General features: G+C 39.4%; 1 protein-coding gene across 1 annotated transcript in view; it reads left to right on the forward strand.

The window, feature by feature from the left end:
* Positions 1–2,330: 2,330 nt before the first annotated feature.
* The window catches only part of VPS41 (vacuolar protein sorting 41 homolog (S. cerevisiae)), a 186,294-nt gene continuing 176,333 nt past the window's right edge, over positions 2,331–12,291 (forward strand). Inside the window, exon 1 of the mRNA XM_012720747.1 lies at positions 2,331–2,389. Within this exon, the coding sequence (XP_012576201.1) occupies positions 2,369–2,389 (21 nt within the window). The 5' untranslated portion in view covers positions 2,331–2,368. The remainder of the gene's footprint in view (positions 2,390–12,291) is intronic.

Below are 12,291 nucleotides of genomic sequence, written 5' to 3' on the forward strand. Positions count from 1 at the left end.
TGTACCCCAGTTCTATATACATAAATATTTTTTTAATGAAAACAAAAAAAGAAGACAAAGATTGAGAAAGAATGTATAAAGTATCTGCTAAGAGAAGAGATGTAGAGGTAAATTTCGTGTTTTCACATTGCTGATTTTTCAACTTTCCTAAAATTTAGAAAAACTCCTTTAAAATTTAAGCTATTGAAGCCAGTCTTATCATTGAAACAATAAAATATATTATTATGATAAAATAAGGTTATTATGATAAAATATTGAGTTAATAAACTATTTTCAACTAACAAACTTATGAAACATGTCCTTAAAACAAGTGGACCACCCTAAAAATACAAGGTTTTTTAATGGAACAGGGTCAACTTCTTATTCTCAGTCTGAAATTTTTTCATGGTCCAATAGCCTGAGAATGAGAAGTTAATTCCATAGCTTATTGGTAGGAGAGGTGAACCAATGTTGAGCATGAAACACATGGTTTTTCCACAGAATGACTGTAATACTGAACACTGTTAAACTCCACGTTACAGAGATGTTGCCTAGCAATATTATTAAAATGCAGCTCTGGTCTTAAACTCTTCATTTCAATAAATTTCCAAATGATATTGATCCTATTTGTTGACCACACTTTGAGTAACAGGATACTAGAGGACAGCCTAAACAAGAGAACCCAAGCTCTCATTTCTCATGAGAAAACTTGGGGCTCCAAGGTTTTATCTGAATTTCACATCACCCACAGATTAATCTGCTATTAATCTGTAGCAGGTTATTTCCTCTAATTTATCTTTCTATATTTGTATATCTCCACTTTCTATTCTGTCCACAGAAAACAGCGATATAGCTAATGTTCATAATATGTATGTAACATTAATTTATAATAATATATTATTCCTAAGATTATCATATTCTATTTAGTCCAGTGAGAACACTGAGTGGGAGAAAAATGGAGAAGAGTCTCAGATATTGAGCAGAGGAGAACTGTAGTGAAATTTGACTGTATTTTCAATTATGTCCATTAGAGATTTATGGGTGGGTCTAGTTCATATTAGAAAAAGGAAAGATTAGTTTGTGAAGAAATTCAGAGAAGCATAGGGTCTAAGCTTGTTTCTTTTACTGGTAGAGACTAGACTCAGGATTATCAGTTTCTTTAGTGTGCATGAGGATCATTGTGGGACTGGTGTCCATCATGAGCAAATGTTGGTCCCCAAATACTCTGCAAGAGACTCTAAAGTGGGTAAGGTACTCTTGGTTAGAATTTATGAGTGCTCTTGGCTGGTCCATTTTAATTCCCTGTGACATGTGGCAGAAAAATCAACAGACTGAAAGAAGGACCCTAGCAAGACTTGAAGGAAGAGGACAGAGCTAAGGCTGTTTCAGACCTGGAGAGAAGAAAAAGCATGTCAGATGACATCATCATGGCCACAGAAAGATCATGAGTTGAGGGGTTATAGCTAGAGACTTGAAAGGCGCAGCATGTTGACTCCATAACTCCATAATAGCCTATGTAGCCAAGGAAGTCAGACCAAGCACTGGGTACCCATCACATGTTGTTATTCTGATGCCCTCTGCTAGTAATAGGAGATGAGTGGAGAGAAGAAAGTACCCATCTTTGGACAGGTACTGAAAATTCCCGAGGATTAGGGAAGATTTCATAATGTCCAGAATCATACTCAGAGGGACAATCATTCATTCTAAAAGATGAAAATAATAATGTAGGTTTACAGATTTTACCAAGAACAAATTTATATTTTCTCATGAAGAATTACCTATGTAATATACCCAATAAGCATTTAACAAACAATTTAACAGAGATTTAAAATAATTTTTCAACATCCAGATGGCAGCAAAAGAATATCAAAACAGCAAGGAATAGGTGCTAAATAAATATTTTTGAAGTATAAGCTGTTCTTTACCATAAAACTGTGTACTCGTTTAATGTACTTAAAAATGAAAGCAAAAACATATTTAATCTGAGCAGCATTAATAATCAGAGTCTCTGGCATCAGAACAGCCCAAATTCTAACGCTACTTCTTCCTCATACTAGCTGTGTGACCTCTGAGCCATCCTGTTCTCTGTAAGTGGGAATAACAGTAGGGATTGCTATTAGCGAGGCTTACAAGAACCCAAGTTATTATATATGTCACATATTAATAAACACTTTATAAATGCAGCAACAAAAGAAGTCCTAGCGTTGACAAAGATTACATTCAGAATCCCCAAAGTACAACTTCTTAAAGCTTGCTGAGTCAGAAGGAAAACGAGGTCCAATAGGCCCCGCCTTTAAGTTGCTGAAACTACATTTCCCAGAAGGCTCCAGGCCCAGTGTCCAGTTTTCTCTTATTTCCGTGCGTGTCATGTGACTCCCCGGCTGGCACCATGGCGGAAGCAGAAGATCAGGTAAAAGCTGCTACTGCTAGGGAAAGGAAGGAAGGGGAGGCTGGGTTAGAGATGGTTCCGGGCTTGAAGTGAAGTGTGGAGGTACGGAGCTGCTGGAGGGCGAGTGAGACCCACAGACGGGGCAGTCGCGGGGTCTGTCGGTCTGGACACGAGTTGATTTCAAAAGCAGAGAGGCAGGTTGTGATGCAGACTCCACTAGGTACCCCAGAAACCGCCGCGACACACCCCCGGGGTTTGTGGAAAATGTCCCTTCTTTGGACGTTGTTCCTGTGGTCTGTTTAGTGAAATTTTAGCTTGGCGGCAACCTGGGCTTCCCCAGAGTATGCCGGAATGGAGGCATGAGCGATTACTTGAGTTTTGAGGCCAGGCGATTGAAATTTACTTTCTTTCCCCCAAATGGGGCGTTGAGAGCTTATTTGCAGGACGGCTAAGAGAGTCGCTGAGTTTTGTTTCATATGTATTACACTTAAATACAAAGTTAAGTCGTCGTTGCGTGCACTAGTGGTTATGTGCATCGGTTCTGGAGCAAAAAATGCCTTAGTCCAGTGCTGGTTTTCTTTCTTAAAATATGACTTTACGCTAAATAACTTTTAACTGTTAAATGGAAGTAATAACAGAATTGTTCTCCGAGGGTGAGGTTTAAGACGGAATGATTTAGTACGGAGTTAAAGTGTTTAAAACGTTGAAAGCAGTAAAAACTTACTTGGGAGTATATTGCTAGCAGGACATCAGATAACAGTGTCCAGTCAATACTTCGCATTGTGACTCTGGAATTAGTGATGGCTATATGTATTTTCATTTACTAGTATCTAGACATTAGATGAAATGACAGATTTACACTAGGAACCCCTCCCCCAGCACCCCCCCCCAAAAAAAGCAGTAAAAGCACAAACCTTAGGGAAATCCTCTAGTTTCCGTTTTCAGTGTCACTTCACATGGCACTGGTTTTTCCTTATAAATTAACAGGGCCATCTGTTCTCATAAATGCCACCAAAAATGATTTGATGGTGAGATGTTTATCGAGTTTAATAACAATTTAACTTACACAATGCAACATCACTTTGATAGATGTTTGATTTGGATAGTCATCGTGATAAATGGAGAATCTCCTGGAACTTCCATTTTTTTCTGGACTGTTCAGAGGAAAATATTCAGTGAATATATTTCATAACTTACTGCTGTTTGGTAATAGTGGCCTTTTTTATGGTCTTTTTTTCCTTCCATGATGAAATGTGACTTTCCGTGGTTTGATTTAAAGTCATACAACCAAGGTGCTTGCTTTGGCAACACAAATACTAAAATCATAAAATCAAAAGTACTGAACCAAAAGTACTAAAAAATGAAAGTTCTTAGCTCTTACTACTGTTTTGTGTGGAACACAGTGCAAGTAGAAAGACAAGTAGAAAGTGATACAGTAGAATGTTTCATATTTTAAAAGCTTTCTCCAGTTAAAAAAAATCTCACATTGCATTTGCTCCTCTTAAAATAATTTTATGTGGTAAATGTTTATTGTTGATTTATAAGTCAGATCAAGCACTTGTCTGTGTTCCAAACCTTCCAGTGGCTTCCCATTGTGCCCCGAGGAAAAGCCAGAGTTCATATCATAGCCTCCTTACCCTGCAAAACCTTGACCTCATTTTCGATGGCTCTTTCTTCTGTTACTCTGTATCAACTACACTAACTTTCTTACTGTTCCTTTAGCAAACCAAGCATATTTCTACCCTTGGGCCTTTCTTTACTCATACTGCTCCCTTTTGTGACTCCAAGCATCTGTTTGGCTCTTTCCTTCATTTTCTTCATATTTTTTCCCAAGTGTTTTGTTTTGGAGTAAAATTATGCCTGACTACTCTTTGAAACCTTGTTCTGAATTTATTTTTCTCATTATTATCTGACTTTACTGTTTTAAAATACCTCGGCTTTTAGTTGCTTCCTTAGCACAGTAGGCAGCAGGTCAGTCTCATAAAGTATCTCAGTTTTTTATTTTGTATTTTTCTACATGTTCTTCTGATTAAAATGTAAGCTCTTTGATAGCAAGGATTTATTCAAATATCACACCTAGAATAGAGCTTTGCACCGCATGTATTAAATGATTATATTTTACAGGTAGGTAAATTGGAATTCAGACTGTTACAGGACAGGGAGAGAGGCACTGCTGAACCCCCAAACCTGCCTGTTCTAAATAGGTTCTGCCACCCACCACATCAAGACAAAACATATAAGACTTTAATGAAAAGGAACTTTAATACAGTGAGTATACAATAAGAAAGACAAACAATATAACTTCTAAACCAAACACCCAAAGTTACCCAGCACCTCTTGATAAAAGCCCACCCAAAAGGGATTGGTCCAAGCAAGGCCTGAAAGCCCGATACAAGACTAAAGCACCTTCTGGCCCGGACCCATAGAAAAGGGTCAGAAATGGCCAGACAAGTCTGGGAGGAAAAGAGCAAAATCAGAATCAATATAAACACTGCCATGTAAACATTCCCACAGGTCTCTCACCCACATCTGTTTTAACCATTTCAGGGCCAAGAAACAAGCACAGTTTCTTCATCGCATGCTTGCTGCTCCATGTGGCTTCCTAAAATCTCCTTCTGGCTCTCATCCTTCTTCCTTCTTCAGATTCTTTCTCTTTTCTTATTTTCTCTGCTCATTTCCACTCTCCTGGGTGTGGCAGGGAACCTGGAACTCCCCCTTTTCCTGGGGACCACCCTGTTACAAGACAACTTATATAACCTGGTCAGGCTTATATCTATAATAAATCTTCTGTGTCCCAAGCACATGGTTTTTCACTAGAAGTCCCTTCCTTTAAAAAATAAATGCCTGAGAACCTATTTCCAATCATATTTTACTTCATGAAGTGGAATTACCTCATGTTACCTTAATAAGGTATATGGTTACGGGACATCTTCCCTTTTTCCTCTTTGTGATTACCCCCCCCCCACACACACACGTAACCCTCCTTGTAGTATCAGTGTCATTCCCCCCCAAAACCTAGTAGTCTGTTGTCAATAGCAGAAACAAAAATTCACAAATTGTTGTTCAATTTATTTTTTAAAGGAAAGTTAGTGGGCCTACCTGGTGATACAGGGTAAAAGTCTCAGTGCTATAGGCTATTGTCAGCCACGGCAGCACGCGTTTCAGCCCCAGCCAGGGAGCTGACCCACATGGCACAGCAGACCACTTCTGTCTTGCCCACTGCACCCCTCAGCAATTTATTTCAGTAGATCTGCCTGTTCTGCTTCCCCTTTTGTCTCTAGTGAATCCTCTGACCTCCCCCTACCCCCAGACTCTGTTCTGCACCTTAATTCTTGTGTGCACAAATAAATAAAAAATAAATCTTTTAAAAAAGAAACTACCAGTATTGTGTTGGCCCTTTATACATTAAGAATGGCTTGACTTTTTTTGTGTCCTGATTTATACGTTTTGTATTTCACAGTAAGAAGTCATTAAAATCTGACTAAGATAGATTTTTGAAGGCTAAAAGTGTACCAGAGTGGAGTACAATGATTTGCTTGTTGTTCTCCTCTTGTTTCTTTGAAGCTTTTAGAAAATCTTAACATAATTTCTCCCCCTGAAGCTTTTAGGAATTCAGATGCATACTCCCATGGTAAGTTATAGGTTAGGTCACGGAAGTGTTTTATCTTGGTACTATGTACTGTAAATACAAATGGCCATCCATGATGAACATGACAAAGCTCATAACTTATTTATTATTATTTTTTTTTGCACATTGTACTACTCTTTGGTAATTACTTTCCCTTTTTACTTTAGGAAAAGCCAAAATAGTAAAAGCTGTTCTGAGTTTGCTAACAAAACATAAAACAGTTTACTGACTTAAACTAAAACCACCTTTTGAATAGGAATGATCATTTTTGAAAAGTCATATACTTGTTTATGCTCAGTAAAGGTAGTTTGCAAAAATAACCACATACATAGTTCACAGAAAGACCTGAAATGTTTGCCTGAAATGTTCTAACCACCAGTTTTAAGTAGCTCCAAAATGATTTATAGTTGGCCTTCATAATCATAGATCCCCATAATATTTGTTTATACCTCTCATGAATAACATTCTGCTTGTTGTCTCATTTGTGTTTGTTGTCTCTCCTAGAATTTGTTGCCCCACAAGAATAAGGACAAGCACTTAACTCATGCCTGTATCTTTCACAGGGCTAGTGTTTTACTGGTAATTAGGTGCTTAATAAAATAGTTAATATACTTCTGAATTGGAAGCATCAAATTGTAAGTTTGATTGAGTAATTCACATCCATGGATGCTAAGTAAGAGTTGTCTTTGTTCTAGAAAATATGTCATCCTTTGTGTTTTTACCAAGTGATTGTGGTTCTAGGCTCTTATTTAGACCTCCTGAATCAGATCTCTGAAGATGGGAGTGTTTTAGTGTGTACAGTCAGTTCCTTAGGAGTTTTAATGATTCTGATGCAAAGTCAGTTTTGGGACTAGGTCACCAAGTTGGAGGAGTTGTCCAGGTTTTCTTCATTAGTAGAATAGGATGAATGTAACCTACTAGGCAGAACAGCACTGTTAGCCTGAGTCTTTCTGGGAGCAGGCACCTACCAACTCCATAGATAATCTTTCATCTTTTCTGCTCAACCAGCCAGTTGCCTGGGTGCCCAAAAACTTTTAGAAATTGAGGGTCTGTGATTCAGGGATATCAAATACATCCCATACAAAATATTTTCTCTTTCTCATGTCACAAGATTGGGCTCTATCATATTCCTTCCTCCCTGCGCTGGGCTGTTGGGGAGGAAGAGAAGGTAGTGGTACTGCAGCCCTGTCCGAAAGCTGGGCACCTGGTGTCTACTCTGTTTCTTTATCGTACAGAGTTTGGAACTGGTGTTTGTCAGACTCCACTCTTCTATTTCTCCCCCTTAGCAATGTGTACACTTCTCAATCTGGAGATCCTAACTTTCTCTCTGTCCTCTGGGCTGACAGACTTAACCTCTTGTAGCCTCTTGTAGCAGCTCTGCTGCTCTGTCACAGGGTCCTCTAGTGATGGTAGGATTAGGGGTGGGGAACTGAAAGCCTTTATTGGAAGGGCCCCAGAAACCAATTAGCCCCATCCTGGGGCTGCTGCTAGGTTAACTTTCTGTTTGACTTGCTTTATCTTTGTTTGCTGCTACCTTTCTCTATATCTGCCCTGTAGTGTTGAGATGTAATTTAAGCCTTTGCCAGAGAAATGGCACTTGATATTGCTCATATGTGGAAAAGGACTATATGTTTTGGACGGACTGCTAGCTGGTGCTGAGCTGTTCTTTGCCTTGAATAGTGGGAGACAAAGAGGCAAAGGCCTTGGGGTTTACCACCAGTGTATCTAAAAGGGTAACTATTAGCAAAAGGCAGTTAATGTCAGTTGTAAACAAAGGTTACAGATCTGCATGTTAAGGCCTGGGGCTCTGAAAGAGGTGAGACAGGCCAGGCCAGAAGTAAACATTAGGATTTACCACCCACTCTACCATCCCAAGGATCTGCTTGTCCCATTTCCCCTCCCTTACTTCCTTCCTCCTCTTCTTTTTTTTTTTTTTAAAGATTTATTTGTTTATGCATACAGTGTTGGAACCTGGAAGAAAGCAGTCAGACTGTGTGGAGACAGATTCAAGATTTAATTTGGGCTTGGTCAGCCCGGACCAACACCCTCTAAAGCGTGTCGCCCCGGAGCAGTTATAGAAACCAGTTTTTATACACTGCAGGCAAGGAAACGAAACTAAGTTGTTACAGAGATAACGTTCTTGCAGTGGGCCCTAGGATTATATGACCCGATCATATGACTCGTATTCTGGTCCTGTTGCAGATGGTAATCAATTTCATCAATTTTTACAAGTTCCCTTACTTTTACAGCAAAGTTATTTGGGGACTTTCCTATCACAGCAAGCAGGATACAGAAGAGGAAAAGGCAGTTAGCACATAATGGCATTAGCTTAGTTCAATACAGGTCCAACAACAGAACTGGGGTAAGGGCCAGAAGTGCAGGGGCCATGAGAGGATTCACCAGAGACAGAGTGGGGAGCAGAACAGGCTGAATGATGGAGTACACTGCTGAGGGGAGCAGTGGGTGGGTCAGGAGAGGTCTGACACGCCATGTGGATCACCTCCAGGGCGGAAATGGAACTCATGCTGAGGTGGCTTTAGCACCTTAGTGCTGTGCTTTTAACCCGCTGTGCCACCAGGAAGGACCTTCTTATTTTTTTAAAAAAAGATTTATGTATTTATGCATACCAAAACTGGGATGTAGGACAGAGGTGGGAAGCAGGGCTTGGGATGAGACGATTCACCTGAGACAGAGTGGGGAGAAGAACAGGCAGACCTACACTGCTGAGGAGAGCAGCAGGCAGGACAGAAGAGATCTGCTGCACTATGTGGGTCACCTCCCTGGCTGGAGATTGGACTGGTGCTTCAGTGGCTGCTGTTAGCTTCATAGTGCTGAGACTTAACCACCAGGGAGACTTTCTTTTCCTTCTTAGCCTTAGAGATCTTGCAGCATTTGCTAATGTCCACTAGTTTCTCAAGCATTTAACTTGGTCAAACCACCCCTTACGTAAATGTCCAGTCTTTGTTTTTTCTCATTCTGAATTGCTCTATTATGATAATTCCTTCCATTTTTCTGTAAATGGCTATATTTCATCTTTCTTTATGACTGAATAGTATTCTGTTGTGTGACTATAACATTTTTTGATCCAGATGTCTATTGATGGACACAAGTTTTTTTCTATGTCCTAGCTACTGGAAATGCTACTGCAATAAGCATTATGGTGTGTATAGTATTTTGCATTGATGGTTTTATGTTTATGTTTAGTTGGTTCCAAAGAGTGAGGTTGCTGGGGCATAGTTGTTTTTTTTTTTGTTTTAAGATTTATTTATTTATGCACACAGAACTGGGGTACAAGCCAGAGGAGTGGTGGGTGAGAAGATTCACCAGAGACAGAGGAGTGGGGAGCAGAACTGGCAGATCTGCGAAGTATGCTGCTGGGGGGAGCAGTGGGCTAGTCAGGAGAGTTCTGCTGTGCCATGTGGGTCAGCTCCCTCGTGGGGGATCGAACTCATGCTGCAGTGGCTTGGAGAGATTCATAATGTGGTGCTTTAACCTGCTGCGCCACCAGGGAGAACCTGGGTTATAGTTTTTAAGGTGAATCCAGAGTGTTTTCCTTAGTAGCTGCACCAGTTTACATTCCCACCACCAATCTAACAGGGCTTTTCTTTCTCTACTTATCCACCACTTGTTTTTGAAGTCTTTTTAGTATATGTCATTCTTACAGGTGTAAGATGGTATCTTACTGTTGTTTTTCAGCTGCATCTCTCTTGATAGAATCCTTTGAATAACTTTTATTTCCATGTAACTATTGATCTTCTGGATATCCCCAAAGGTTTGTTATCTTTCATATCGGCTACCTATTTATTTACTGGATTGTTTTTTTTTAATTGCTGAATTATATGGCTTTCATATATACTTTTTAAGTTTTTACTTATGCATACAAGAACAGGGATGTAGGCGAGAGATGCGGGAGGTGAGAGGATTCACCAGAGACAGAATGAGGAGCAGCACAGACAGATCTACTGAAATACAGTGCTGAGGGGGAGCATCAAGCAAGACAGGAGAGGTCTGCTGTGCCATGTGGGTCAGCTCCACCATGTGGGTCAGTTCCCTATCCATCGATCAAACTCATGCTGCAGTGGCTGCTGATAGCTTCATAGTGTTGATAGCTTGATGGTGCTGAAACTTAACCCCTTGTACCACCAGGGAGGCCTCTGTTTTTTAATATATTTTGAATATTAATCCCTTCCCTGTTATATATTGTCAGAATATTTTCTCCCATTCAGTAGGATGTTTTTCAATCGTCACATATCTTTTTCACTATGTAAAAGCTTTTTAAGTTGAGGTAATCCCAGCTGTTTATTTTGTTTTTATTTCCCTTGGCATAGGATCAGTTGAGTCTCCAAAAACATCTTTATCAGTGTTATCATGGTATATATTTCCAGTGATTTCTTCCACATATATTTTATTGTTGCAAGTCATACATCCAAATCTTTTAATACATTTGGAATTTATTTTTTTGTGTGGAGAGTTAGAGAGTTAGAGAGTGCTGCAACTTCATTCTTTTATGTGTATGTCATAGATTAGGTACTGACATGGTGTATGGATTTATTTCTGGGCTCTTCTATTCCATTGATCTACTTTTGTGCCAATACCATATTGTTTTTCATGCTGTTGCTTTATAGTAATATTTGTAGTCAGGTAATGTTTCTGTTCTTTTTTCACAAACTTACTTTTCCTATTGTAGACCTTTGTAGGTTCGTACATTCCAGTTTTTTGAAAGATATTGTTGATCTTTTGATGGAGATTGTTTTAAAATTATATCACTTTAGACAGGATGTTCATTTTGCTTATATTTATTTTCCTCATCCATGATAATGGAATGTTTTTCATTTCCTTATCTCATTGTCTAAGTCCTTTAATAACATGACAGGTTAGGACTTAGAAATAGCCAGTGATTTCCAAAGTTTTTCTAATCTCATATCTGCCACATGAAAATATGAAATAAAATCCATGCACTGTGTTGAGACAAGAGCAAAGACCCCCTTTCTGACTCTTCTGGAGGTACCTCTGTGGGTTTCCTTGAATTTGTAGAGCATATTGAGATAAGAAGACTGCAAGGATGAGAATGGATTTGATCCAGAGACTGCCTAAACTGAAGGAGCACTTAAAGAAAGGCTCAGTGTGAGCATCACAAGTTCAAGGCAGGCAGGTGGCGGTGGAAGTGGGTGAGACTGTCTGTGTAGAGAAGTTGGGAGTGAGTGGTGTCAGCAGCTGAATTGCATTCCATATCAGGGTGTAGCTGCTCACTTCCAACTTAGCTTTTGTGGAACTGTGGATCCCAATTGGACATAAATACTGATTTTTATTAAATCAGATATGTCAATTTTTATGTGAATATCTTTTAAGAACACCACTCAAGCCACACAAGACACCTATAGGTCACATGCAGACTGCAAGCCACCATTTTTGCCACCTTTGGCATAGAGACATGAATATCTCACTGAGACATCACCCATTGTGGCTGGTGGGTCATGCATCTGTGTTATGAGTGGAAAGTGGGTGGAATTCTATTGGGGATGGGATTTGGGGTGGACTTTGACTATCCGGCTAGGGAATCTGAACCCTCCTGACTCTTGAGAATTCTTTGAGTAGGCCAGTGACTTATCTTCCCTTTGTTTTGGGAAGAGAATCTAGATGATAGTTGATAGATAGATTTCAGCAGTCACAAGTCAAGGCGACCACATTATTAGGTAATACTGAGTTTTCCTAGCACATTGAGTGTAAAACACACTTTGCAAAACAAGAGTGAAACAACTGTTGAGTTTGACCATCAGCCTGTTGCAGAGTCCTTCCTTGTCTATACTTCATCACTGTGTACATTCTAGTGCACTCATTTTGCATCAATCATAGCATCTTTAAATCCTAGTAAAATATACATAACATGACATTTACCACTTTAACCATTTTTAATTGTTCGGTGGCATTAAGTACATACTTGTGCAACACTCACTACCACCCAGCTCCAGAGCTTTTCATTATAGACTCAAACTCTACTCTCGACACAATAATTCATCATTACCTCTGCCCTCAGCCCTTACTAATCTCTGTCCCATTTTGTCTCACATAAGTAGAATCTTAACAATATTTATCATTTTTATGTGTGGTATATTTCACTTAGAGAGCATCATGGTATTATAACTTATATTTTCATGGCTTGAGACTATTTCTTGGAAAGATAGTGTATGAAATTAAGAAATGTTTGCAAATCACTGCTACCTTTTAAATCATAACCTTTCTCAAGGTTCTGCTTTGCCTATTGATGGCTGTGGGGCCATTCACTTTTTTTTTTTTT

This window comes from Condylura cristata, unplaced genomic scaffold (assembly GCF_000260355.1).
Source record: "Condylura cristata isolate star-nosed mole 26May11 unplaced genomic scaffold, ConCri1.0 scaffold00005, whole genome shotgun sequence".
Classification (NCBI taxonomy): Eukaryota; Metazoa; Chordata; class Mammalia; order Eulipotyphla; family Talpidae; genus Condylura; species Condylura cristata.